The sequence below is a fragment of the Dinoponera quadriceps genome, unplaced genomic scaffold (assembly GCF_001313825.1).
Source record: "Dinoponera quadriceps isolate SergipeBrazil2010 unplaced genomic scaffold, ASM131382v1 scaffold1850, whole genome shotgun sequence".
Classification (NCBI taxonomy): Eukaryota; Metazoa; Arthropoda; class Insecta; order Hymenoptera; family Formicidae; genus Dinoponera; species Dinoponera quadriceps.
In genome coordinates this window covers 455,903-483,682 of record NW_014556042.1, presented here as the reverse complement: position 1 = coordinate 483,682, position 27,780 = coordinate 455,903, and the positions used below count along the sequence as shown (strand labels likewise).

The 27,780-nt window shown below is 42.2% G+C and overlaps 5 protein-coding genes across 9 annotated transcripts in view; 3 read left to right on the top strand and 2 right to left on the bottom strand.

The window, feature by feature from the left end:
* Window positions 1-9,065, top strand: part of LOC106746475 (mediator of RNA polymerase II transcription subunit 20) — a 139,138-nt gene extending 130,073 nt beyond the window's left edge. For 2 of the 3 annotated variants that reach the window (XM_014623100.1, XM_014623101.1), the window contains 3 exons: window positions 1,014-1,273; window positions 7,135-7,245; window positions 7,332-9,064. In XM_014623100.1, the coding sequence (XP_014478586.1) occupies window positions 1,014-1,273; window positions 7,135-7,245; window positions 7,332-7,424 (464 nt within the window). In that variant the 3' untranslated portion in view covers window positions 7,425-9,064. Of the gene's footprint in view, window positions 1-1,013; window positions 1,274-7,134; window positions 7,246-7,331 lie in introns of all 3 variants that reach the window. The other variant, XM_014623099.1, reaches the window with a different exon arrangement.
* A 1,546-nt stretch (window positions 9,066-10,611) lies between these two features.
* Window positions 10,612-13,132, top strand: LOC106746495 (very-long-chain enoyl-CoA reductase). The gene is made up of 5 exons (XM_014623145.1): window positions 10,612-10,770; window positions 10,859-10,906; window positions 11,266-11,576; window positions 11,733-12,139; window positions 12,304-13,132. The coding sequence occupies exons 1-5, from the start codon at window positions 10,765-10,767 to the stop codon at window positions 12,429-12,431; spliced, it is 900 nt and encodes a 299-aa protein (XP_014478631.1). The 5' UTR covers window positions 10,612-10,764; the 3' UTR covers window positions 12,432-13,132.
* A 35-nt stretch (window positions 13,133-13,167) lies between these two features.
* LOC106746493 (cilia- and flagella-associated protein 57) lies at window positions 13,168-18,571 on the bottom strand. The gene is made up of 4 exons (XM_014623143.1): window positions 18,266-18,571; window positions 16,092-17,604; window positions 15,847-16,020; window positions 13,168-14,956 (listed from the first exon to the last, which is right to left on the bottom strand). The coding sequence occupies exons 1-4, from the start codon at window positions 18,466-18,468 to the stop codon at window positions 13,190-13,192; spliced, it is 3,657 nt and encodes a 1,218-aa protein (XP_014478629.1). The 5' UTR covers window positions 18,469-18,571; the 3' UTR covers window positions 13,168-13,189.
* A 434-nt stretch (window positions 18,572-19,005) lies between these two features.
* LOC106746494 (UBX domain-containing protein 7) lies at window positions 19,006-21,873 on the top strand. The gene is made up of 8 exons (XM_014623144.1): window positions 19,006-19,192; window positions 19,588-19,830; window positions 19,948-20,222; window positions 20,378-20,650; window positions 20,726-20,783; window positions 20,941-21,117; window positions 21,205-21,290; window positions 21,694-21,873. The coding sequence occupies exons 1-8, from the start codon at window positions 19,153-19,155 to the stop codon at window positions 21,850-21,852; spliced, it is 1,311 nt and encodes a 436-aa protein (XP_014478630.1). The 5' UTR covers window positions 19,006-19,152; the 3' UTR covers window positions 21,853-21,873.
* Window positions 20,552-26,503, bottom strand: LOC106746496 (PRA1 family protein 3). 3 transcript variants are annotated; one of them, XM_014623148.1, is made up of 4 exons: window positions 25,898-26,502; window positions 25,288-25,505; window positions 25,059-25,172; window positions 20,552-20,629 (listed from the first exon to the last, which is right to left on the bottom strand). In XM_014623148.1, exons 1-4 carry the CDS (start codon window positions 26,095-26,097, stop codon window positions 20,583-20,585), a joined length of 579 nt encoding a protein of 192 aa, XP_014478634.1. In that variant the 5' UTR covers window positions 26,098-26,502; the 3' UTR covers window positions 20,552-20,582. The 3 variants fall into 3 exon arrangements, with proteins under 3 accessions (XP_014478634.1, XP_014478632.1, XP_014478633.1); XM_014623146.1 differs by lacking the exon at window positions 20,552-20,629 and adding an exon at window positions 22,259-22,452 and having other exon boundaries at window positions 25,898-26,503; XM_014623147.1 differs by lacking the exon at window positions 20,552-20,629 and adding an exon at window positions 23,384-23,908.
* Between the last annotated feature and the right edge of the window lie 1,277 nt (window positions 26,504-27,780).

The following is a 27,780-nucleotide window of genomic DNA, read 5'->3' as shown; positions in this document are numbered from 1 at the left end:
CGAATTAGAAGAGGCGTCAGTCGTCGTTCGTGCGTGAACCGGAGCAAACGCTCCGGAGGACCGACCCTCGCTAGTCGGAGTATAGTTGCGCGAAATGAGAGGAATCGCACGTCGGTGACTGCGAACGAGAACGAGAGGAGATTTCGGGGAGAATCGTGGTGACCTTTGCCTCAATTGCAATGGCAAAGTTCGCTTTGATTGTCATCACGATTGATGCGGAATATCTCGGCGTTTAATACCGAGTTTGTTTGAGATTCAAGGTAGTTGAAACCCATCAAACCATTTTCTTATGCGTCCTTTTAAATTGTAACCGTATATTGATGGAAATATTATTTACATGTCTGTAAAGTTAGAAAACGATTGTTCATTCGGAAACTGTGCTATTCGTAATTAAAGATGACACTTTTCATATGTATTCCTCGAAATTAACGCCCTATTTTTAACGACTATTTTTAATTTCTTCTAAACCATATTTAGGATTTTAATGAAAAAACTACTGATATTAAAGAATAATATAGAGACATTATATGAAAACTTGGGAATTATTGACCATTTTGTTTTGAAAATATAGCCATAGAAAATGTATAATTTATAACAATATCGCGGTATACCTATACACATATTTAAATATTTATATATCCCTTTATATTACATATGCAGCTCTATTAGTTTAACTGACGTGTAAATAAAACATTAATAAGAAAAATAAAATATAAATAATATCTTCGTGTATATAATATTGCGTTTATATCTGTCCTAATTCCGCTCAAAATTAACATTTATTACTCAGATAGTTAAACGAAGTTACAGAAAAGTATTTCTCTTTCAGCAAATAACTTATGTAGAGGCCCCTTAATATCGCCACTAAAGTATTTCTCTTTCAGCAAATAACTTATGTAGAGGCCCCTTAATATCGCCACTGAAAAATCTAGTATTTCGCGGACTAATTACTTCAAGTCGGTTTGTCGTCGAAATTGAGAAATTATACGTGAAACACTCGTGTAATCTTGCAGGCATCCAAAGGACCGTGCACGTGCTGCACAATTCCGAGCAACCAGCTTCGGTTTTCGCGATCCTCGAGTCCGGCAACAAGGTGGTACCATTGATAGCAGACGGCCTGTTCGATCTGCTGATGTTGAAGATGCCGACCATCTACACCAGTAAGAAGCAGACGAAGATCGAGTCGAAGGGGCCGCGGTTCGAGATCGGCGACTTCTGCGTGAAATTGGGCAGCGTGACGATGAGCCAGAATTTCAAAGGCGTCCTGGTGGAGGTGAGTGACACTATCGCGCGCATATCGCTGCTGAAAAGGGACTCTTCGCGCGAGAGAGAACCTTCGAGAGCGAACGACCGTGGTGTGTACCTTTGATCTGTGGAATTTCTAATCCTTTGAAGTGATACATTTTTCCCATTCGGCCCACCTCGTCGTGACATCGCCCCCCCGGGTCTCCCTCTTCCCGCTGACTCTAAGTGAAAACTCGGGTCTTCTCTTTTCCCTCGCGAATTCGCACAAGACTCGCTCGGTATTCATCTCGTGCTGACAATTCTCTCTTCCCTGTCCCCCTCCCCCCTTCTCTTTCTCTCCCACATCCGAAATATCGTTTCTTGTGTTCTGAAACGCGGACGCTCGCTCGTCCGCCCCCTTCGATTATTCGATTGTTCCGCGACGAACGAGCGCAGAGATCGCCGATGGCGCTCTCCTCGAGGTCACCCGGAACGATATCGGTTCCTGAGGGATTCCTGAATTCCGCGACTGTAATGAATTCTTCGGGCTGGGAAGCGCAGCCCGCGCGCTCTCTCTCTCTCTGCTACTCGCTTCCGGTGACCCTCCTCCCTTGCCAATCACGACGACGAGTGTGCGTTATCGATTGATAGCTCGGTCACGAGACCCGACGCTCTACGTGCATACGCAAATCGCATATGCGCTCGTTATAGATATGCGCTTAGGGGCGGAACGTGGCGCCACGCACCCCTCGCATCGCCAGCCGGACCGCGCGGATACGTGTCTCGCGTGTCAAACTCGGCACGCCGAGATATTTCATACCCCGTCGTCCGTCCGACGCAGGACGGAGGAGCGTTGCACGCGGGTAATCGCGTAATTAAGTCCGGACATCAGCATCGACGAATCCCCCGCTGTCGCTTCGTCAAACGCCGTACAATTTCCTCTTTAATTTATCGCGTAACTTCGCACGTTCGCTTTATTTCTCTCTCGGGCATCTATTATGGAAATGCTCGGAAAGGCTTCCGATCGAAATCGCCCAATTATTCTCTAGATTTCTATTGTGTTTTCTAAGGAATAAGCGAGCGACTTCGATCGGATACCTTTTCAAACAGGATATCGATCATGTAATTTCACGCGAAATATTTCACTCTCCGCTCTATCGATTCCGCGTGAACTTTTTCACTATTCGCGCGGTTATGCAACTCTGAATGTGTGAAAAGTAAAAATGGTCGTTAATCTCGTTTTAAAACATTCTCATATCTTATTCCCTATTCCCCTTTTATTTTGTTTTAAATTGCAACTTATTCCTGATATCTTATTTAATATCTTACTCTTAATTTCTTATATTTAATTCCTTGTACTTGTTCCTTTCATTTTGTCTGAGAGCCCTAAACGAGCCAGCGCGTGTGGGAAACCGAAAGATTTCGGATTCGTTTTACCGCAAGTTCGCGGCGTTCCCGGTTTTCATGGGTTAACCCTGAGAGTAATATTCGCCATCTTGATACTAAATTAACTCAGGCCTACATCACGAAAAAAAATGGTAAAAATCGCTGTTCTTTGCATTTTTGTGAATCGCTTACATTTATTAAATTGATTACCAATTTTTATTTATTGTCTTTGTAGACTGGTTGCCACCAGGAAACCAGTAATCTCATTGGATCAGGCTGATAACAGCAATAGCCACATGAAACCAACTTTTTTTCCGAGTAACAGAGAAGTAAGAATGGAATATAACGTCTTGCATAAAAACGTAAAAGAAGGATTAAGCGAAAGAAAACGCGTGTAGGCCTGGTAAGTCTAACATGTTACTGTCAGGGTGAATCAACTTCGCTCTTTAGTGGTACTTTATATGGCGCTTTACGCCTTCAACGTGGATCACGTTACGTCGAATGCGAAAACGGTCGTTTTCCTGTTCTCCGTGGGTACATGTCGCGCGGATCGATGCAGCCTCGTGAACACGTTTTCGTCCTTTTGCGAAGATCTCTCGGTGTCCCGTGTCTCCGTACACGTGCGCGGAAGCACGGCCGCGTGCATAACGATCGCTGCACTCGGATGCACTGTCGCGTACCTGTAAACACCGAAGGTACACACGCGCGTACCACGGAGCGTCATTACAATTTGTCGTCCCGCCGATGCTTCGGGCCTATTGTGCACGCACGTACTTACGTTTGACAGCGAGCCGCGTTCCCAGCTTGAATGTCGGATGCTCCGAGATCGTTGTTTCACCGTGCACCTCCATCACCGTCGTCGTCGTCGTAACTGTCGTCTCAATTGTGGTAACGAAAAATCGCGAACCATGATCTGCACTCACCGAGAGTAGAAATCACCATCGACATGTAGCACTGGACGGAGCATGGACGTATCGCGTTGACGGATATCGAAAGAGACACTTTTCTTGCCTAAGAAATACTGTATGAATAAAGTATAAACTGTATTTAGTGATTATATATTACGTGTATAATAATTTCGGTTTTATATACAACGTTATACACGTATAGATTGCAACACGTCAAATTTATAACAATTTTATAGTTTATGACAAACGTTAAGGATGTTCCCAATTGATAGAAATACGGTGCTGTTCCTCTTCTCTTTAGACAAAATTCAACCGATGAAAAGATAGTAGAGAGAGAGAGAGAGAGAGAGAAACCCGTGTTCAAACATCTGTTTCTGCCTTTCTAGGCCTGTCAACACGAAAGATCAAAGAAATTTTTTGCTGCGTGCTCCGTCCAGCTATACTATCCCGAGTCGAAATTTCAGTTCTACACTAAGTCTATTTAGTTCTACACTAAAGAAATCCTGGAACCGTTCTGGTTTACCGCAAATTTGTTAGTATTATATTATCATTACTGACTGCACAGAACCAAAAATAGCTAAAAAATTATAAAATATCGATTTTCGAATAAAGTCAACTGTCTTCGCTTACATTAACGTATATATTGTATAATTGTGCAGAAGGATTTTTAATCCTGTACAGTCAATAATGAGTATAGTATTAACAAATTTGCGGATACATGATACTTTTCCTTCCAAGATACGATAAAACAGGACGAGATTCCGGGATCATCTTGACTCTTCAAAAGTCTTCTATTGTGCTCCCTTTGATGCTACAGACGGGAAGTTGTTTCCGTTTCCTCCACCTGAAAACTTAATGTAGAATTTAAAATCCCCTCCCCCTCGGTCTAAATTCCTCTTGCAACATCAAAGGAGCATTATTTGTGCTTGAAGGCTTCGGTCCATATTCTGAACTCGCTTTTATCCATAAAAGCGCCTCTAAAAATGGCTTAAGGATCACCTGATTGGCTGAGAAGCCACATTTAAGGCACTTTTATCGATAAAAGTGATTTCGGAGTGTAGACGTTAATATAGAACTAATTGGACTTGACGTAGTACTGAAATTTCGGGATGTGTCGATGGAGATCACACTCAGCGAGCGGAGCCGCACTTTGACGCGGCTCCTCGTCCGCGAACGAGCATATTCGCGCACACTTGGCCCGCAAATTACAACCGCGGCGCGTAATAAATCCCGCCGATGCGGCCGGTTCCGATGACAATAAACGTCGCATCGATTAACGCGAACCGCCGAGTCAATTGTGCAATTTGTTTGACCGGCGATAATTTTATTCGGCGCGCGCGCGCGCTCTCTCAATGGGTAGCTCGTGTCATGATAATTCCGTTTCGCGAGCCCTTCGTCGTTCGAATGGCATCGCGCGCGCTGAGCAGGGATGAGCGTTGCGAACAAATAGTCGCGCGTCAGCTTTGTGCCGAACTTGCGAGACAACCGTGCCGAGTTTCGGTTTCCTCCTTTTTTTCCGACCGCCCCGAAACGTCGGCACGCTGTTGTGCGCCCGCCCCCTCCCCGCTCTCACCTCGTCCTCGACGGTGCACAGCTTCCGCAGCCCCGGACAGACTCATCCGGCCGTGCAGCGGTGGCACGTACACACATACATACACACACGTTCACACACTCAGCCACGTGCGTCCGACACCGCGGCTTTAAACGCTCCGCCAGCCATTCGTATCGGTAACTGCGCCGTTTGTACAGAGCCGCGACGTCAAATACGTCACGATAACCCCCCGACTCCGCCGTTAATTTCAACGGCCCCAAGCAACCCCCCGCGTTAAATCTCTCGCGACCCCGCAACCCCGTTCGCGTCGACAACCCTTGGCCCTCCGACACTCTTCTCTCCACGGCTTCCCGCCGTTGCGACGAGCGCTTCCTTCCGCTCTCTCCCACCGTTATTCGCCGCTGCGACTCTCTCGTTTCCTCCGCGATTCTTAGCAGCGCGGCCACTTATCAGAGCCCGCGAACACGAACGCGTGGCCGGTGGTGGCCGCGTTGCAGTCGCCCGTGACCCAGTTCGGAAAGGCGGGCGAAGACGGTCCGATATCAAGCGGATGCGCCGTCCTTCCGAGCTCGCGCGAGCCTTAAATACCCGCATAGACATTTTCCCGTATGCAGCGTAGATTCCGATTAGAATACCCAAAGTCGTCCCAAAATAGGCTGTCCCACCAATTTCGAGTCCCACTTTTGTCGCAAATATAGAATAAAGTCTCTTTTCCGCGAGGCTGATTGGTTGTACGCTTGCGGTTCGTTTCGTGCCGCTTGCGACTGTGTGATCGTCGAGTGACGGTTGACCGAATATCAGATTAAGAGATTAATCCCTTTGCTGTCAGCGCGTAAACTGCACAAAATGTTCAACATTAACTGATAAGTCAATTGTGACGAACACGTGCAAGGTATCCGATAATTATCCTTCTATCCGTGGTGTGCAGGTAGAACGGATTAAACTGGATAGGAAAATCATGTACCGTTTTGCAAAATCCGCGAATAGTTAATAGAGGAATTAATTAATTTGTATGAGCTAATAAGCGAGTATTTGTTAAATTAATATATTCAGCTTATTTACATATCACTTTTAACGCATTTACCATGTTAAAGTAACATAAATTTGAATGGACTGTTTGTAACACCATTTCTTTTTTATTGTGCAGAATCCACAGTAATTGCAGAAAGTCGGACTGAAATCCCAATAAGATCCCAAATCGACAGAGTTATTTGGTTATTTCATGATGTGTGCGATTTACCCGTCGCATACGTCGCTCGCTCTTCGCTCTCGCAGACGACGAATTTGTCGCGTCCGCTCATACGAATGCCCTCGGGTGCGACGACACCTTCAAACGGGATTAACTGGCGGATTATAATAAGCACGTTATTTTCCGGCACGCAAGCACGCGCTCGCGATCGTCAGCGGCGAAGAGTCGAAGTCGCGTCGCAAGTTGCCGATTCCATATCCGTCTCACTCCGCTCTCCTCCCACGCTCTTCTTCCCCTCCGGCACACCGTCAACACACCGTAAGCCAGATTATACGAGAAACGTATAAGGTCCTTGTCGCGGATATTCCGTCTTCGGATATGGCAAAGCCTTCTTCTCTTCCTCCTCCTCTTCCTCCTCCTCCTACTTCTCCTCTATTCGCCGCTATTGCCGGTTACTATCGCGTCTCGATATTTGATCGTCATCCTCTGATAAATTTTAGCGTGACGCATATATCGGTACACGGGAAAAAATCTCAATTCGTGTTACAGTGAACGAGGACCGGACTAGAGAATTTTACGACGAGGAACAATATCTCCGTTATCTCGACTGAAAATATTCGTCTGGACATTCGGCCGCGTCAAATTCCGGTTGAGTTAACCGAGAACGATTGACTGAAATCTCCGACCGGGAATCTTCCTGTTCCTGCAACCGAGTTTTCGACACAGATTCCCGGACAGAATAGAAAATCGGTTACACGAGCCGAGTTTTTTCCTTCACGTTTTTTTTCCACAACGTTTTCGCGGCTTCTCCTCGCGCCGTGAGACGCGTCTGACAATTTTTCCGACAGGTTTTCCCTTCTCCGTTCGATTCGCAGGTCGAGTACAGACCGTGCGTGGTGCCGGGAAGCGCGTGGGAATTGATACGCGAGTTCCTGCAGGGATTCCTGGGCTCGACCGTGTCGAATCAGGCGCCCCAATACCTCCAGGTAATCTTGATAGGCTTTTTAGGCTTCACCGAGTGCGCGAATGTGCAATAGAACGTTTCCCCTCACGTCTGGCGAACCTTTTGCAGAACCGAATGAACGACATTTATCAGCCGTTGGACACGATACACCAATATCTGGAGCACTTCGGCCAGTACAGGAAAGCCACGGGGGTGATTTAAACGAGCAGCCGCGACGACGACGCTGTGACGGCCGTCCGGGCCGTTGGGACATTATTTATTTTACTGCGACATTAACGGAAAAATCGATCCGAGGCGAGCAATCTCAAAGAGATAGCTGATTGGCCGAGTGCGTCGATATTTGTTACATTAGAGTCCAGTTCGTAATATCGTTACCCCTCGGTGCACTGTCCGTTCGTTTTTATTCCACTGTCGAATGGAATTTACGCGCAGCAGTGTTTCCCAGCAGAACAATATCGGAGCTACAATCCGTGCGCAAAACCGAAGAATCTGCTCCCGGAGCTATCCGAAATATAAAAGTTCGTCAAAAATTTTCATAGTTTTGCAACCCAATGTAATTTATACCTTTTCGCGATCGTGTGTTCCACTGAAGGAGAAAATGCCACATTCAAGTGAATATTTCCTAAGGAGTGTATATTGGAGTAATTATTTTACTTGCTTTAAGTAATATTACTGACCTTTATTTTCAATGCAACTCAATATTGGACTAAAAAAATCTTTATGTCTCAATAGTACAGACAATAGTAAGTTAAATAACTTATGCCGCTATGTTTCTAAGATATAAGTAGAATTGCTGATATAAGGCTATCTTATAGCTTCCTTACAGCACAAATAATCATAGTAATTTCGTATACTCGAGAGAATTGACATCATTATATACTCAGAAATATTACTTGATTGTAGCACACTGAAAGAAAAAAGTGTTACACGTCCACAAATAATATTTACTTTAACCAAGTATAAATAATTACTCCAATACTCCTCGGCAAATATTCACTCGAATGTAGCACTTTTTTCCTTGAGCGTATTTTTGAAGCAACTGTTTCCTGCAGCTCTTCAACGCGATCTTTATTTTTTAATATGAATTTCAGACAATCCATGAGTAAGGAAAATAAGTTCTGCCTTACGGGGGATCTGTAATCTTCCGCGACATTTTTGTCGAAGTTACGTCTTCTACCTGGTTTTCGTGCGCATTTTATCTTGGAGCGCCTCTTTGCCGACAATACTGGCAGGGTTTACGTAATACAGCACGATGTATTGTCTGAAAAATAAACGTACCATCGAGGAAATCCGATAGCAACTATCCGAACGACCGTGCGTAATCGATAATGAACCGTCATTGTGAGCCGCCGTAATTACCTATTATTTGTAACGCGTTGCTTCTCACGCTCGTTATTCGCCGTGAGCTTCACCGTGTAGCTGCGTTTATAATGGGACGGGTTTTTGTCGGTGGAAGTAAACGCGACGGGGATCCCATCTCGCTCGCCGGGTAAAACGAGTGATTCGATATTTTCCGACACGCGGCCGATGCATCGTCATCTTTCGAAATTGTATGTGTGTGTATGGGTGCTTACATGCTTGTGTAATTGATACATACACATTCACAGCCATGATGACCCTGCTTTAGACGTCGTATATTTATATATAGATTAAGCTTTGAGGATATTTAGATTATTTTAAAAAATTGCGTGTTGTTAGGAACTAATGTATATAATGATGTAAATTCTCTCGAGTATACGAAATTACTATGATTATTTGTGCTGTAAGGAAGCTATAAGATAGCCTTACATCAGCAATTCTACTTATATCTTAGAAACATATAGCGGCATAAGTTATTTAACTTACTATTGTCTGTACTATTGAGAAATAAAGATTTTTTTAGTCCAATATTGAGTTGTATTGAAAATAAAAATACTTTTTAGCTCTCTCTACACAATTGAAATATATTATTTGAAAATAAAAAGACAGAAAAAAACAGAAAGACTTTTTTTGACCGAGTTATTCAATGTTAAAGTAAAAATTGTTTTAACTTTAAAAAGCGTTTTGACTTTAAACACTCAAAACAGACGAATGAGTCGATGTACGACGGCCATTAAACAATGATTAAAAAGACCAAAGTTCGCTTTTTAAAATATGCTTTATCGTATTTTTAACAAAAATAAATCTTCAATGTGAAAACAACTGAGAGATGAGGTCGAAAATCGGAAGGTCGCCATTTCTCACTTAACTCGATATATCTTAGCAATAAACAATAATAATGTTATGAATTTAATATTTTTGAAAAATAAAGACTTCAAGCTTTGAAATGCTTCTTGAACCATTACGCTATCATCATTTTCGCCGATGTTACAACTTGTTGAATTTTGCCTATGCTTCGATTTAGGGACAAATGCGGCTGACCATTTATTGAGTTATATTACTTAAGAGAAGAAGAGACGTCTGATCTCATTGTTGAGTTGCACCTATGTCTCAAATTCTCAGTTGATATAGTGGCGGCTCGTAACGGAAACGTCGGAACTAAAAGTCGAAGTCACCCAAGTTGCGAACTTTTTCAATCAACACTATCGATCACTTAGCCGAGACTCAAACCCTTCCAGTGAACGAATTCCAGCTCGATTCCACTAGATGACACTAGATAGTCCGCCAGCAGTCAAGCCCATTTTTAACCAAACATAATGTTCAATCCAAACAATAAATTAGTTGGAAACAAATTCAAGGGAATTAAAATCAAACAGAAAGACTGATTAAATTAAAATCAAACAAACTGGAATAATAAATTTATAGAAATAAATAATAATAAATTTATAAAAACTTTCCATGCAAGTCCTGTGCCGATCCAAATAGAACACAAGTCATATAAAAGTCAAGATACAAGAGTACTGAAATATTGAAATAAATTTCTATTAATACTTTCTAATAATATTGTAATGTAAGGTTATATTGCAAGGTTAATACATACCAATAACATTCTTATTACATAAACAAAAATAATATACGTAAACGATATAATTTCCGATATTCGCTTACACTTACTACATTTGTGTAACTTAAAAGTCACGTCACTTTACAATCTTCTAAGCCAATAATAAATATGAATCTGGATAATGAAATGTAAAAACATTGATTAATTAATTATACATTCACCACATAAATCATCGTGCAAACAAAGGTACGTGCAATATAGATTCACACTTAGTTCACATACGACTTTAATGTCGCATCTGGTAATCATAGTCATTGTATACTTGCGCAATCGTGAACTCTTGGCCGACTGATTTGCAATTTCATTTTTTACTTCCTCCGACGAAGCACAAGTGATTTTACTTGGCCGCTATTAAATTGCTGAAGCGCGACGGAATGTTCCCAGTCATCAAAAAGTGCGGCATTGTGGGTCACGTGACCGCGGTCAACTGCGCGATGTGAAACGCATGAGTTGCATAAAGTGGCGAGCTAGTGACAGCGGCGAAGTCGTAATCGTGTCGTGGAAAGCCGGCATTTTCCAGCGGTTTATAACACAAACGGGACACACGAGTTTGCGACAATGGAGGTGAGAATTCGCAAAATATCGTCACGTGAGAAATCGACGAATTCAACGGCACGACGACTTGCGTCTTTATCCTTTTTTTTTTTTTCAGATCGTGATACGTTCGGCGAAATCCTCCATGTTGATAGCTAACGTGAATGTGAGTGGAAAGTGTTGAAACAGTGATGTTTAATTAATGCTAACGTAACTGTGAAGCTGGAATATTTCAATAAAATTAAATCAGACAGCTCCATACTCGGATTTGCCGGAGGAAGAAAAAAAGAATGACAAGGCAAAGAATTGGAATGAGGAGCAAAACACTGGATGGTCTGGTGCTATAAGATGTTTTGCTCCTCATGCCCTGTAATTCTTCCTTTCCTCTGGAATATCTCGTTAGAATTTGGCATGACTTGACACACTTGATGCATTTCTTTATTTTCCTCGCAAATTCCCAGTGACTTGCGAGAGATCGAGGACAGAATTTTTTCTTTTAGTGTAACGACATATTCTTATTCGCAGGTGAACGCAAACACTACCATAGGAGAAATCAAGAAGAAGTTGTATGACTTAGGGAAAGCACCGTATGCAGCAAGGCAAAATCTGAAATTGGATGTCAAGGGAATAACATTGTCTGACTCTGAGACAGTGAAGTCTCTGTCACTCAAGGCAGGTAGCATATTGTATTACAAGGATCTTGGCCCTCAGATTGGCTGGAAGACTGTATTCCTCATGGAATATGCAGGACCATTGATAGTGTACCTTTGGCTGTATCAGCGTCCATGGTTGTTCTATGGCAATGTTGAGACTGATAATTATCACTATGTAGTTAAGTAAGTCATTCTACTTGTTCTTTAAATTAATCCCCCATCCTTTACAAAACTGCAAATGCATCCGACACAATGCAGAGACACACACAGAGGTGTATTTACATAAATATTTATGGTATTCTTGTGATATCGTTACAAATGGAATGATTTTTCTTTCAGTTTCGCAGCGGGCTGTTGGACGGTGCACTACGCGAAGCGTCTCTATGAGACTCTGTTCGTCCACCGTTTCAGTCACGCGACAATGCCATTGCGCAATTTGTTCAAAAATTGTTCCTATTATTGGTTGTTCACTATGTACGTGGCTTACCACGTAAATCATCCATTGTATACGGCTCCGTGCTGGGGCAAATTCTACACCGGGGCAGCTGTGTTCGCGCTTTGCGAACTGGGAAACCTCTGCGTGCATTTAGCACTGCGGGATTTGAGACCACCGGGCACTACAGTCAGAAAAATTCCCATGCCGACTAATCTTTTCACCGGACTCTTCCGGTATGTCTCTTGCCCGAACTATACGTACGAAATAGGAAGCTGGATAGGCTTCACCGTGATGACGTCGTGTCTTCCAGGTATGTCTCCATTTACATTTAATATTTGATTATGCATGCAATTTCGACCTTCGATACCGCATGGACTTCGGACATCGAGCTGCGAATAAGATGCTAATGAATCCTTATTTATTTATTCAGCTGGTCTGTTTACGATGCTAATGAATCCTTATTTATTTATTCAGCTGGTCTGTTTGCGATCGCTGGTGCGTATCAGATGGCCGTATGGGCGTTGGGAAAACACAAAGCGTACAAAAAGGAATTTCCGAGTTATCCGAAGAACCGTAAAGCCATCATTCCGTTTATCCTCTAAGCCGATTATATTTATATCGATTCCTCTGCGGAACAACGTTACTAATTATCGGGGTGAGGTTTTAGTAAGTTATTCGACTCCGATTTTGATGAAATTTTACAGTTACGCAGTACTAGTTAAACGTTGTCGAAGTCCCCTATTCGGTATATTTACTCAGTTTCAATAAACTGAAAGATTCCAGCAAAATATGTTTGAATTTTAATTATCTTTTTATATCGGAATCTTGGAAAACGTTAATTAAGTCGGATAATTGAAATTCTTATTTCTTGGAAACTTTTCCGCAACTCCGCACTGATAGCTTTGACTACGTTCAGTATAAATACTATATACCTATAAAATTTCATCAAAATCGGAGGTAGTTTACTAAAGTTAAACTATTATCGGCCCTGCCTTTGATTTTATTGTTATTTTTCACTTCTGAGATATATATATATAAAAGTATGTATTGTAAAACTTCGTCATTCTCTTCGTCGTATGTGACGAATAACAACAAAGTAACATTTGTACAATCGCAAAAGAAGTACATACAGGGTACACATAAAAGGAATTTTATTTCCTCTGGTTTTCTGTCCTCGGTGTATAATATAATACCGTGTATATTGTAAGCATATGTTCTCGAACTATTTCCATATATATATATATATATATATATATGTATACATGTGTATATATAAATATCGCAATAGTACCTTATCATTGAAGCTACCAGCACAATGTTTAAATCCTTGAAAAAAACGACTAGACGCCGCGGACCGGTCTCAGAGCGATCTCTTCCGTCCCTTCACCTCTTCGGAGGACAATCTGCTCAGGAGCCGTGTCACATCCTCTTTCAGCGCCAGAATAATCTGCTGGTACTCCCGCATTTGCGCCGTGTACTTCTCCCGCACCTTCTCGTAGCCCTGATACGCTTGCTGCATCGCTTCCTTCGCCTCCGCGGATCGTGCGTCCATCCGCGTCAAACCCAACATGCTCTCCATCCGCGAGATGTATTCCCGCGCTTCCTTCAGCTGCTCCCTCAGAGCGTTCAGCTCCACGATGAGCACGCTGCTCTCCTCCGTCATCCTCTCCAGATCTTTCTCTCCCACGGACGTGTCCTTGGACACCTGCCTCTGGAGGGACGCGACGGTCCTCTCCAAGAGCTCGCGCTGCTTCTTAAACTCGCACTCCGCGTCCACGTCCGCCTTGCGAGAGCGCAGGAACTGTTCGGCCGCACTGTACTTGTGATACAGGCTGGTCACCGCCGTCCTCAGAGCGCTCGGCTCCTCCTGCACGGCGGTGTCGAGGATGTCGGTGCGAATCCTCCGCACGAGCCGCTGACACCGCCTGCTCTTGTGCACCTCGCTGTCGACTTCCTGCCGCGCCGCCCGCAACTTCTCTCGCGTTTCGCGCAACTCCAGCTTCAGACTGGCCTCGGTCTCGTGGTAACTCTTCAGTTCAATCCCCGTGTTCCGGATCTCCTCGTTCAGCTGCTGTATCTCCCGGTTCCGCGGCTCTATCTGCCCTTCTAGTTCCTGCACCTTGTGAGTCAGCACGAACTTGTACTTCTCCAGCTCCTGGTTCGCCCGCAGCGTGTCGTACACCTGTTGCTCCTTGTCCAGAATCGTCGCGTCCCTCTCGTCGATCTCCTTCTTCATCTCCACCAGCTGCTTCTCCAGGTCCTGTATGTTCTTGTGGAACTGCGCGTACTCTGTCTGCACGCGACTCACCTGCCTCCTCAGGTCCTCCACGTCCTTCTGGCCGGCCATGAATCGGTTCCGCATCACGCCGGCCTCTCCCTTCAGCTTCAGATTGGACTGCCTCTCCTCCTGTAAGAGGCTCTCGTAGTTCGTGCGTATCTCGAGGATCTCGCGATCGGCGTCGTCCTCTATCTGCGCCACCAAGTGCCCGTGGACCTGCTCCTTGTGCGCCATCTCGTCCGACGTCTCCTCCAGTTGCAACTTCTTCTCGTGCACCAGAGCCTCGTACTTGGTCACGACGCTCTGCAGCTCCTCTGCGTCGCGTTTCTCGAGGTTGGCCAGTTGCCGCTCGTAATCCTGGCGCATGGCGTTGGTGTGCTCCTCGAACGCCTGATACCTGTCGTACTCCGTGATCAACTTGGCCTCGTAGCTGTTCTCCATGCGTTGCGTCGCCTGCTCGTGCGCGTTCTTCATCTTCACTATCTCCACGTTTATGTTGTTGATCTCGTTGATGTGGTCCTCTTGGAGCTTCTCGATCCTGTCCCGCAGCTCCTTGATGGCCTCGCAGTATCCCCGATGAACGTCGCGCAGCTTGTCGCCGTGCAATACATCGATCTGCCGCAGCTTGTACGCGTGCTCGGTCTCCAGCTCCCTTATCCGCACCGTCAGACCCTTAATCGTGTTTATCTTGTCCTGCAGATCCTCTTTGCCGATCAACACCTCGTCCGTGTACGGCAGCTCTCTGCCGATCTTCACGACCTTCCCCTCCGCGTAGTACAGCTTCCACACGCACAAACTCCCGTCCCTCGCGACGGATATCAAGTAATTCTCGTTGTGCGAGAGCGCGATCTGCGAGAAGGGAGAGAAATGAAGGGAGATCGATCCTGTAATACTGGGTTGATGCAAAAGTTCGTCCCGTCCTTTACTCAAAATATACATATATTTTTATTGATTTTTTAATAGAATCAATCAATCGAGTATGCGCCGTTTTGTCCGATGATTCGTCACCTCTTCCGATAGCTGCATGTGGTCGTAAAAATTCTAGAATTTCTGGTGATGAAGAAACGGAACGCGAACTTTTGCTCAATATACAGGGTGTTAAACACAACAAGTGAATAATTTACGAGATACAAAATATCTTGTATATTATTCACTTGTTGTGTTTGAAATTTAACACATTTATTAACATTTATTTTGTATTTTGTGCTGAAAAATAAAATGTCTCGGAAAACATTCACTTTTCGGTGATCTTGTTCTAATACTTTTATGCGTAGAGCGAACAGAGGGATCAATTGATGTTAAAAAAAGGAACGATATGATTCCATTAACAAAAATGAAGCTGACCTTTATCTCACCTTCACCCAAAGTCAAATTCATTTTATCAGGATTCGTCCCCTTCAAGCAATACAATCTAAGAACAGCCGGACCTCGACGTTTCGTTTAGTTTTCGAGATACTCGGCCTATTACGTTTGAAATTTAACGCCCTACGTACGTATCGATTAACACGTTCCGTGCCACATATACCGTTTTCGGCACACGCCGAACTCTCGACCTCGCGCAAACTGCTTGTCATTGGGAGACGGAGTGGAGTAAAATAATTTGTCTCATCACCCATTCGTATACACTCCCTCGTCATTTAGATCATTCGTCAAGCTCCACATCGCATACCGTTTTCGGCGGCGTGAATTGAGAGTCGCGTGAAGACGACCCGACATGGAATATGTTGAGAAGGCGATACCTTCATGACGTCGACGCTGTGCAGATGGAAATCTATCGACTCTATCGTGCTCTGAAGCGGGGTTTTCAGCGACAGGATAACACCGCCGGGGCAAGTTACAAATATCGACAGATCGTCCTTTCCCATGATCATGTGGTGCATTTCCTTACCGACCAGCTTGAAGTCTCGCAACACCTGACGACGAAAGGAATAACGAATTCACCGGCAAAAGTTCACACACACACGAGCGAAATGCCAAGACGTACCGCGTTATATCTGATCTCGCGTATACGGTCATCGTGCGCTATACAGTAGGTGTACGACATGTCCGAAGAGAGCACCAAGTCGCGGAGGTTCAGGCCCTTCAGGATGATCTCGCCGGAGCGTGTGCCGGTGGCCATGTCCCACTCGTAAATCGCGCCCTCCGTTCCCATGCTCAGCATCTTCAGGTCCATCTGCGACCACAGCAAGGCCTTCACCTTGCCCGTGTGTCCCTTCAGGATGAAGGGATTGTAGAAGCCGATGGTGGTGTAGACCTGCACGACGTTGCCGTTGACCGCGGCGAACATGTGGCCGCCGTGACTGAAGCAGACGGTCCTGCAGCTCCTGATGGCGAACTCGTGCATCGGCAGCAGGTCGTCGATCAGTATGGTCATGAAGCGCAGCTTGTCGCTGAAGCCGATCAGGCAGAACAGGCCCATCGGGTGCATCGCGATGCCGCATATCTCCTCCGCGTACTGCTTCAGCATGATCAGACTCTCGGTCTCGAAGTCCCACAGTCTGACGCTGCGGTCGTACTCGCCGAACGTCATGAAGACCGACTTCCAAGCGCACACGGAGAGATCGCCGATGGGGCCGTGGTGCAACGGCTGGCCCATGATATTCAGTTGTTGCGGTTCCGGGTCCATGTTCAGATCCGGGCCCCAGAGGGTAACGTGGAACAATTGGGACCAGCCGGACGTGATGATCAGATGATCATAGCTGATGTTCACGTTGATCGTGTTGATCCTGTAGAGATCCGGGGCGTCTTTCTGCGACCACGCCTGCACCGGGACGCAGTAAATGTTTCTCTTAGTGTACTTGTGCTTCCCTTCCTTCTCGAATAGGACTATGGTGCCGACGCCTAAGGCGTAAACGAATCCTCTCGGGAAAGCGAGCAGGCAGCGCACGTGCTGCTCCCAGGCGTTGTCGCGGAGCTCCGGGGTCACCTGCGAGCTCTGGTCCGCGGGCATCACGTACTCCTCGCGGATCTTGAGATTCATCGACACCGTTTCGGATATCTGATAGATGTTCTTCAAGTCGCCGTTTTCTAGGTAAAGTACCCGGCCGTCCTTGGTGCCGGCCAGCAGTCGATCCGCGTTCAGCCAAGCCATCGAGCAGATGAGAAGATTGTCGGCCTTGGCGAAGCCGTACGAACGCCACACCGTCTCGGCGATGGTGAGGAACTTGAAAATGTATGATCCACCGAAAGCCATCACCGCCGATTCCGCCGGATTGCATGCTATCATCTCGGCGATCGCCAACGGGTTCTGCGGAATGGCCACCTTGTACGTGGACTCCACCTTACCCTTCTCCCAATTATAGAAGAGCATCGTTTGTTCAGGCTCCCCAGTGATGGCGGCTAGATTCTTACTGTCGTGGGTGAATGCCATGCATGAGAATCTCGTTACTCCCGTGGCTTCGAAAGGTATGCCGAGTAACTTCCTGCGCTTCAGAGAGGCGATGTCGTAAATAGAGATGGCAGGTTTCTCGCCCACTTCGGACAATGCGACGTATCTCCTTCAAATAAAATATATTCATATGTATTGATCGTGTATATTAAAAATATATAATACAATATACTATGATACTATAGTATTATAAATATACTATTCACACATACTGTACTAAATATTAAAACTGGATGTCCCACGTCTACATAGACAAACTTAGTAAGGGAAGAGAACAAATTGAGGTAAACAAAAAAATCCTCTACCATTTTGCAAACAACACACAAAATTTCGAGTTATTAGTTATTGAAAATGGCCGTGTGTAGAGACTTCTTCAATCAGTAACTCAAAAATTTGCGTGTTATTTACAAAATGATAAAGGACTCTTTCGTTCAGAGTGGCCTAATATATGACAGTTGTTGTAGCAACAAATATCAATATGTTGAATATTGAACCTGTTGTTAGATACAACAGCTTGCAAAATGATAGAGGATATTTTGTTCACCGTAATCCATTTTACATCCTCACTAAATTTGTCCATATTGATCTAGGATATACTAAATACTAAAAATATATATTCTATATATTATATATTAAATATATATCATAATATTATAATATACCAGGAATATATATTTAAATATATAAAGAAAATGGAAGATATAAATTAATGGAAGTTTGTTTCATAAAACTACGATGTTCTAATCTTTCTAATTTTATAATCCACTCACTTATTAGGCGAGACGCAAATGACGTTTATTCGATGCTTGTCGGGCAATCGAATCAATTTCTGATCGCGCTGAGCAAAATTGTGAACCGCCAATACATTACCAACTGGATACAGAATCTCCGTATCCGTGATATAATGCGCATTGCCGACAATATCCGTTTGTAAACCGTAGAAAACTCGTGTTTGCAGAGACGCAGCAGCCATTATCCTCGAGAAACTTAAAAAATCCTTAACGAGAAGTCAATCAGTAAAAGCAACATCTCACGCGTGCTACCTAGAATAAATAAATCTTAATTGCTTCGCATCTATTTTCTTCTTATGATTCTTCTTTTCCTCTTTTCCTTCTTTGGCGATCGGGTATTATTTTCAAATACCTATTGGTTTTATTCCGTTTCGCAAGTAGATGCGGCACAAAGGAATCTGACATCCTAACGAAGTTGTTTGTATCACCTGGGTGACGCGTTGCGAATACGCGAAATTCACACTTACCCGCCGTCGTCGGCCACATTCAAGCTCCGTTTTAATGAGTCCGAGATAACTCTCCTTCGTCATACGCCAGACGGCGCTGATGTGAGGCCGGATCTGTGTGAACACCGCCTGAGGGCTGCGTTTTTATAGCTGCACTGTCTGTACTTAAAACGAAGCAGATGTATACGTTCGACGCTTAGGAGAGAAGGAAAGCAGATAGACAGAGTGCGGAAAGTGCATCTTTGAAGAACACAGCCGGAAAGATCTCTTGCGCCGAGTCCGAGTGTAGTGAAGTGTGGTTCGTCGATATGCGTCAAGATGCAGCTTGGTGTGTAAAGGGTTGAGCAATTTAGAGGTAATTTTCCTCCCCGATCGTGTGTTCGCACCGAAAAGGATCTTCTTAAATTCAAGGTGATCACAATGGATCGCGAACTGGTGGAGAAGTTCATCGAGGTGACGGGTGAGTATCGCCCGTAGTGACAGAGCGAGAATAATGTTACTCAGGTTAAAAATCACGATTAGTCAACGGAATGCTCATCGCGTGGATGTAAACACACACGGTCCTTTACATCCCCTTACATCCAAATGAAATATATAACAGCTGTAATATAACAGAATATATTTTGAAACAACGATTCATTCATCATTTTTGCCAAGACTGTTACTCACAAAAAATAAAGGCATTTAATTTCGCACGATAAGATTTTATCAATTGTTTCACCCAAAACCGTTTCTCTCCCGTAACGAATATTAATTATTAAATTTTCACGATATCGATATATTCTAAGGATGATGTCTTACTCTGAACAGCCATAGCTATTGAGAAGTACCGCTGAATGTATATATTTCCATTAGGAGAGAGCGAGGCGACAGCACAGCAGTATCTGTCGTTAGCTGATGGCAATGTAGAGATGGCAATTAGTTTAATGTTTGAAAGTGGTAGACCATCGGAGAACGAGAATGTAAATCCTGAACCACCAGTGAGAGCTCCTATTTTGCCCACTCAAGAGATATTGGTGCCATCGGAACCAGTGTGTTCATTCCCACGAATATCAAATAATGTGTTCGACAGATTTAGAGATTTTGCAGTAGAAACTCGTACGTATAGCATGAAACATACGTTAATTGAATGTTAAAATACATTTATATTTTAGTTAATATAATTAAACATACAGAAAAATCACACAATTCTCATTGTTAACTTGGTTGACACAGAACGTCAGGAGGAAGAAATGACTCGTAGAGTATCTGGCATGAAACATATCTGTCAGAGAAAATCAAAACGTTTGGAAGATCTATTCCGGCCTCCGTGCAATATTCTTTTCCTGGGCTCTTTCATGGAGGCTCGAGACCATGCTAAAACCCTGAACCGTTGGTTGCTCGTCAATGTCCAAAATCCACAGGAGTTTTCTTGTCAAGTGCTCAACAGAGATGTCTGGCCGAACCAACAAATCCAAGAGATCGTGAAGGATCACTTTATCTTGTGGCAAGTATGTCGTGTCAGAATACGCTGTCACAGTATAATTCTCATTTCAGTTCGGTGAACTGTGGCTACATTTGCACTGCAGTCTAAACCAGTCTTAAGCTGCCGTGCAAACGTACATGCGCGCGTGTAACTCTACGCACAATTTTACTTTTATATCAGGTGTTGTCCAATACATCGGATGGCAGACGTTACATAGATTTCTACAACGTGATAGAGTATCCTTACCTGGCAATCATAGACCCCAGAACGGGAGAATGTATGAGAACCTATACTAACATCTCCGTGGACAGTTTGATTTCCGGCTTGAACGATATGTTGAGCACGCACGCGTCTCCGGACAGTGCATCGCACGATACGTCCAATTCTAAAGATTGGAACAACTTTCCCACATCGCCGCCGAAGCGAAATATCCTAATTGACCAAACGAAGAACGTTAGTATTGAAATTTCCTAACAAATAATTGTAACTCTGTAGATAGTAATTCTATCGTGACGTTTATTTTCTCAGGATTGCGGACCCAGCAGTAAAACTTCCAGACTTTTCTCAGAAAACATCACAGATTTGGGTTGGTACTCTTATCGTTTGCAGGGAATAATTTTAGAAAGTAGTTATTTGTATTAGTATATCAATTCGTTTGCTTGTCTCAAAGTAAACTGCATATCTCAACACGCAGTGTGTCTTTTTACTCGATTTATCAAATATTTGTATTATTGTGTGCACAGACAACGAAAATGCAGTGTCTGGTAATGCCATAAGCTCAAGTGTTCCAAGCAGCAGTAGTAGCGGCAGCGTTAATATTAGCGTTATTAATAGAAAAAGGAGGCTGGACGACTGTGAGGCTGATAAATCTCAGCAAAAGGAGGAAAAGACGAAGTCAGATACCGCTAAAGCTGGAACAAGTGAGTGTGATATCCTTATCATATAATTATGATATTCTCAAAGAATATATTTCTCACTTTACTCCATGAAATTACTTTCAAATTCAGGCGATGAACCTTTCCTACGGCTCTGCTTACGGCTGCCGAATGGCACGAGAGAAACTATATCGATATGCGCGACAGAGACTATAGAGGTAAGCGCTCGGAAATAATTTTTTTATAAAGTTGGGTAATAATTCAGTTAAAAGTTAGAAGTTAAAAACTTTTAACTTAGCTAAACTTAGTTACTTTTTATATATTAACTTCAACTTATTTACCTTTTTTTTTAGTTAAAATATTTCATATATATAGCTTTGCATGATTAACTTTTTACTTTATTTTCAACATTTTAATTTTTAACTTTAATAAAGCTAATTTCATTTTAATTTAACTCTTAATTGAGTTAATATTTTATTTATATGACTTTTAACGTAAACTTAGTTAATTCATAGCGATCAACTTTTAACTTGTTTAAAAAAAATATTAATTTACCTAACTCTGTCTTCTTGACACTACGGTATGTACAGGGAAGATACATCATTGCGATCTCGTTTTTAGGACTTCCTGATTAAAATGGAGGAAATGGGATTCCCACCAACGGAGCATACCTACCTGGTGCCATATCCGAAAACGAACGTCGGCGCGTTGTCTCCGAACATCCGTCTGTTAGACACCATTTTATTCCCGGCAAATACAGTGTTCATAACGAAGATATAGTAACATACCGCGAAACGAACTGCCCTTCCACTATGATTTTCCAACATGTATCTCAAGCGGAAATTCGGTTCGTAGAAATTGCGTACGTCGTGTGCGTATTTAAGAGTTCAAGAATTGCATCTGTTCGTCGGGAAATTATCGAGTAAGTCGTCGATTCGTCTCGACTATGTGTGTCTCTTCTATTTATTTAATTCCAAATTTAAAAGACGCGGTGTTGTTTGGAGACCGACGATGAACACAGTAAAGCACTGCCATTCCAGTGTTCAATTCGTGTAAGAACTTCGCTCGTACATATATATATATATATATATATTCGAAGTGATCTTTTGACTTTAGAATATACATTAAGATCTTAACTAAGAAAGGAAGATAGTTACGACGCGAGTATTTACGAGAGAAATCGTTAGTTACATACACTGTGTATACCTATCGTCTATAATCCACATTACCGTTAATAATCTCAGCATTACCGTCTCCCTCTTTCTTTTTTTATTTCTGGCCAATTTCACAAGTACCGTCCATATTGTGTACAGCAGTCTTGATAATTATTCCCAGCGAAAGTATTTCGATATGATGGCGCAAGCAACAAATCTGTATATCCTAGCGGATATATTTTATAAGTTTTTATTACGCAATAAACATTGCAATTTTATTACGTAATAAATCAAACATTTTGCGGCATTGTTCTATGCGATGTTTATGTAAAGAAACTTTCGTGAAAGAAACCAATGTGATTCAAGTGACGAGAACCAAGCAAAAAAGTTCATATTGCGGTGTATTGTAGCTATGAGATCAGTCAATGGTAACAATTCTATACATTGCCGATAGTACAAGATGTTATGTCAATGTACGATCTTCGTCGAGATTAATTAATCGGTTCAAACTTGAAACTGCCGGTATAATTAAGATAGATATTGATCGTGATATTTTACGAGTATTGATTGTGACTAATATCGACAGTATACTGGTGTTACCCATCGACTACAGTAACGATTTATGTGCACCATGCATCTGTATTTACATTACTTTTTCAATGTATGATAATGCATAACTCTATACTGTACAATATGGTAAGGAATGGTATCTCTTTGAATTTACGTCTCATATTATGTATCTATTAAACGAACATTAAATATAAGATTTAATTGAATTATACTGATGTTTCTCACATCGTCACTGTGTAAAATGTTCCAAACTACGATTTAGTGCGTGTGCATTGTAACAAGCAATTTTCATTATGCAACTAAGTGACAGGAGAATACCAATATTCGTGCACATATGACAAAATATGCATCTACCTTATTCGGCAGATTCCAAAGTTACAGACATATAACACAGTACATTATATTTTTGATCAGTCTTTTCAATATAACAAGGGATGTGATAATGCAGAATTTGAATATTAAAGTATTAAACGAGGATAAAATCGATAGTAGTGCAACAAGGTTTCTATGAAAACAACTTGCTACGTGTTACGTATATATTATTGATCTATATATACATTTATATATATATATATATACAAATTATTTTAAAATATCGGATTTTACATATACAGATATAACTTTAGTGACTTTGATTTGTAAGTATTGATATCACATATACATACGACACACTCAACACGTTTGGAATTGTTATAAGACGAGATTTAAAAATTATGTATATCCTCACTGAAAGATAACCCTGAAAGTATAAGTATCTGGAGAAAAAGATCACACAAGTCATGAATAAATTGATATAGCATGTCGTGCGGAATAATTTCTCGATCGTTCTCGGTTCAAGTCACAGATATCTGCTTAATTTGTATTCCGGAAATGTTGCGGACACACGATTCTTTTTGATTGGACAACCTGTTGAAAGTGGATATTCTCACCGCGATAACACTGCGCGAGATATAGCAGCCCGATTAGATCAGCAGTGGCGACAAACGTTAACGCTTACTGACGTTAACTTCTGTCAATTTAATTTATATACAACCTGATGCGCAAAGCAGGATATTAGTGAGGCGGTTGTATGAGAGATGTCTGTGCACGCATGGCGAAACCAGTCACGTCTTCTGTACAGTGGAATGAGAAAAGAACAACAGAATATTAGATATGAGATAAAGTACAACTCATAAATAATAGCGATCTACATTATTAACGGTATTAAATAAATGGTGTTGTGCTTTGCTAAAAATTAACCGTAAAGGATGATGATTATGAGTAAGGTGTGTACCTCCCAATCCATTTGTACAAATATGAATGTTAAAAAAATAAACTTAGCAAATACTGAAAGAGATTAAAAAGATTAAACGTCGAGTGAAATAATTAGTAAATATATAAATAATGTTTAAAATGCTTTTGTGATCTTTAAATGTTATGTGGTATGTGCCGTACTTTCAGATAATGCATGCTAACATATTTTTTTCTAACTAAGGAAGATAATTCACGTATTTTTATTCATATACATATCTCGATACATTGTATAACGATAATCATCAAACAGATCTTGTACGGAGAATCAACAACAATGGTATTTAATATAACTATACCGTCTACATTTTTTTCTTAAATTATATGCTTCTAGTAATAAACATACATTTGAAGACAATGCTCTGAGTAATATACATTTGCATATATATATATACATACACATAATGGGTCAAGTTATATTAATTGGAGAAAAATGTTTGTCCAAAAATATTACATACTATTGATGTTAATAAATAATAAGTTTCTTATATACTTTCATTCGCAATATCAGCAAATATATAGATAGAAATATATAGAGATTTCATTAAATATTAAATATTAACGTGATATAAGCATTTGTGAAACGTAACACGTACATATTAATTGTCCTTTAGTGACTAGTTAAAAAAATACGGTTTTACAATCAACATTATATTGCTTTCAGTTCTAAAATCATCTCTCAAGCACTGGAATCTCTTTCGCGACCAAATGCTATATTGTCCACAAGTATATCCATAAGAAAATGCATGGTAATATCTATGATACACAATATTTCATCAAGATTGCCTAAGATACCACTTGAAAATAGATGTCAAAGCGTCGTACTATATGGATTGGTATGAAAACTTTTATAGTGTTGTGTATACCGTGTAGTAAGAGGTTGTTAATTGCAAAGCATTTCCACTCAATCTATCTTAATGACTCGAAAACATTAAAATATAGAAATTTATGCAAAGAATTCTTCTTCCATACCGAGATGTTCCAGGAAAATACCCATCGGCGTGCGTTTCAAGCCAATGCCCTCGATTTTATTGACAAGTTTGTTCTTCATATTCCTTAATCTCAGTGATGCATGTACAAAAGTCACTGAATATATAGAAACAACGTAACACAAAGTTACAAAGGATATAGATTAAAGATAATAAATTGATTCCTATCAACTGCATGACGTATCTCTCTTTAATGTTTAATTGTCACTTACCACAAAACGGCAACAGTATGCCCAGAAAGAAAACAATGAGAGATCCCAGAGTATAAGTTAGAAAACATCCGGCAAGTATTATAAAAGTTATTCCGACAGCTGGATATCGTTTCTTAAAGTTATAAGCTGTGCTTCCTTCCATGGATACATAGATGAATACACCCAAGATGACCAGCATGGCCAACATACCAACTAGCATTTTAACAGGATGCATCAATCTGTGTGTATATATAAAGAATTCATGTAATAAATGAGGAGAACAAACACATATTTCTTTTCACATATAGAAAGCAGGATACTATTATATATTAAAATCAAAACTGAAAAATTATTAATATCATTAACTAAATAAAATATATTCCACAGGTGTCCCAGAATTTTGCGCATCTCCTGAAAATAATCTTATCAGTAAAACAATTATCTTATCGTTTGAACGCAAAACCAGTAAAGTTATAAGTGCTTGCTCCTTCAAATATTATACGAAATAAAATTGAATGTAACAAATGCTCCGAGATCAAGAGAGTTTTGAAACCACGTCAGTTTACGGAAAAAGAGCATTTGCACGAGCGGCAGCCACCACAGAGCCGCGAAAATTGGCAAACGCACTTACCCGACGACGAGGAAGATGATGACGGACATGAACAAGTAGTTGGTCTGATAGTACAGGAGATTATTGACCACACGGTTGCCCCATTTCTCCAGATCCTTCAGATTCGGTATTTGGAAGCGAGCGGAGCCGAGTAGGAAGTCGTCCAGGCTGCGCAACGGCGGCAGCTCCAAATCATTGCTCACCAGCTTCGTCTTGTCCATTGTTGTCGACAGTCTGCGCGCTATCGAGATATCGTCCGCCCTCTTCAAGGCGTGATCTCGCTCTAGCTAGACCAACCGGTCTTCCTCCACCTCCTCCTTCGTCTGTCTGTCCGTTCCCTTCGACCGGTACGTATTTTTGGACGATGACGAGTCCGGCACGAATGTCATGCGTGGCTGACGGCGCGAATCGGGAACGATTGATCGATTTGTCCCCGGATTCGCTTATCACCCGGGTCGTGTACAGCTCGTGAATTATCCCCCGAGGAAGCGGCGCAACGTGGCGGATTGGCCGGACGCCTATCTGTCTCCGCACTGTCCTCCGCGCGTGAATCTCGACAGCAGGTTGCCGCGATCGGTATTATTATAACGCAGCTGTTCCTCGTTCTCGTGGTTTCTCCGCACCTTCCGGCAGGTGGCGTAACGATGATGTCGCGCGGCAAGAACGGTCGCGGAACTTGAAACGCGCGCGAACAGCCGCTTCAAACGGTTCGCGGATTTTCATTATTCAACAAATACGCGTCGAACGCCCTTCTTCTTTCTTCTCTTCTTTTTTTTTTTATTTTTCGCGTGCTTGTTGTCACGCGAATACGGATAAATTTTTTATCGAACGGCGAGCTGATCTACTCTACCGCGTATTTTTTAAAACGTGTTCCACGGCAGTTTCACACCTGTAGTTCGCGTAGATTTGTTGACAATTGTACGTCGAACGAGGTTTTCTTCTTTTTTTTTTTGTTAATTTTTCAACACACACACGCGTGCTTACTGTACGCATGGATTTTCATGAATTTTTATCGAACGGCGGGTTGGATCGCCCGACCGTGACGTTTAAAACGCGTTCGAAAGCCGTTTCAAGCAGTTCGCGTTGAATTATCGATAATTATACGTCGAATGAACACCTTTTCTTCTTCAATTATTTAACAAGTACACGCGTGTTCACCGTCACGCGAATTTCAATAGACTTTTATCAGACGGTATGGTGGTTCATCATGCCGTGATATATCAAAAGCGTCCAAAAGCTGTTTCAAACAGCTCACGTTTAATTATTCATAATTACCGGAGATTCTTTTTTTTTTACGTCCATGTGTATTCGCTGCCACACGGATTTCGGTTAAATTTTTATCGGAACGGCGAGTTTGTTTGCCCTGCCGCGATGTTTAAAACGTGTTCCCAAGCCGTTTCAATTTAATTCGTATTAAATTATTTCTAATTACGTATCATGCAGAATTCTAAATTAATCTTTCAACATGCAATCACGTTTAACCGTACAAAATATACTCCAGTTATACTATATAGTGCTGATGTCGCGGACTAGAAAATGAAACCCACATACAGTTATCGTCGACCAGTCAGAGGTAACTAAAACGGATCGAATTTCCTCGAAAGTTCTCGTCATTTTCTCCGTGTTATGTTCTTTAAAATTAATTACACCCTGACAGGCTTGTGTCTTCGTAGATAACGTAACCATTTTTCATAGGCCGCTTCACCGTCCATCGAAATACCGATATCGGTGTAGAAAAAGGTTTCGTACATATTGCATGAAATTATCGTGCGAAGAGTTATTTTGTCTCTAGAAAGAGAAAAACGAGAATATGAGATAGATAAGTAATATGCAAAATGAGCGGAGAGAGCTGACCGGCTAGCTCCTACAATTCCAGTGGAAGTTTAACCGCGGTTTCTCGCGAT

Excerpts from the sequence above, each read along its gene's own strand:
- LOC106746496 (XM_014623146.1), bottom strand. The coding sequence starts at position 26,097 with ATGGACAAGACGAAGCTGGTGAGCAATGATTTGGAGCTGCCGCCGTTG. Across the intron at positions 25,173-25,287 it reads CATACTGTTGCCGTTTTGTG|TGACTTTTGTACATGCATCA; the intron begins GTAAGTGACAAT and ends CTATATATTCAG. Across the intron at positions 22,453-25,058 it reads TATTTTCCTGGAACATCTCG|GATATACAGATTTGTTGCTT; the intron begins GTATGGAAGAAG and ends TATATCCGCTAG.
- LOC106746494 (XM_014623144.1), top strand. The coding sequence starts at position 19,153 with ATGGATCGCGAACTGGTGGAGAAGTTCATCGAGGTGACGG. Across the intron at positions 19,193-19,587 it reads GAAGTTCATCGAGGTGACGG|GAGAGAGCGAGGCGACAGCA; the intron begins GTGAGTATCGCC and ends TATTTCCATTAG. Across the intron at positions 20,651-20,725 it reads TAATTGACCAAACGAAGAAC|GATTGCGGACCCAGCAGTAA; the intron begins GTTAGTATTGAA and ends TTATTTTCTCAG.
- LOC106746495 (XM_014623145.1), top strand. Across the intron at positions 11,577-11,732 it reads AATTATCACTATGTAGTTAA|TTTCGCAGCGGGCTGTTGGA; the intron begins GTAAGTCATTCT and ends TTTTTCTTTCAG. Across the intron at positions 12,140-12,303 it reads GATGACGTCGTGTCTTCCAG|CTGGTCTGTTTGCGATCGCT; the intron begins GTATGTCTCCAT and ends TTATTTATTCAG.
- LOC106746493 (XM_014623143.1), bottom strand. The coding sequence starts at position 18,468 with ATGGCTGCTGCGTCTCTGCAAACACGAGTTTTCTACGGTTTACAAACG. Across the intron at positions 17,605-18,265 it reads ATTTGCGTCTCGCCTAATAA|GAGATACGTCGCATTGTCCG; the intron begins GTGAGTGGATTA and ends TTTTATTTGAAG. Across the intron at positions 16,021-16,091 it reads GCGAGATCAGATATAACGCG|GTGTTGCGAGACTTCAAGCT; the intron begins GTACGTCTTGGC and ends TTTCGTCGTCAG.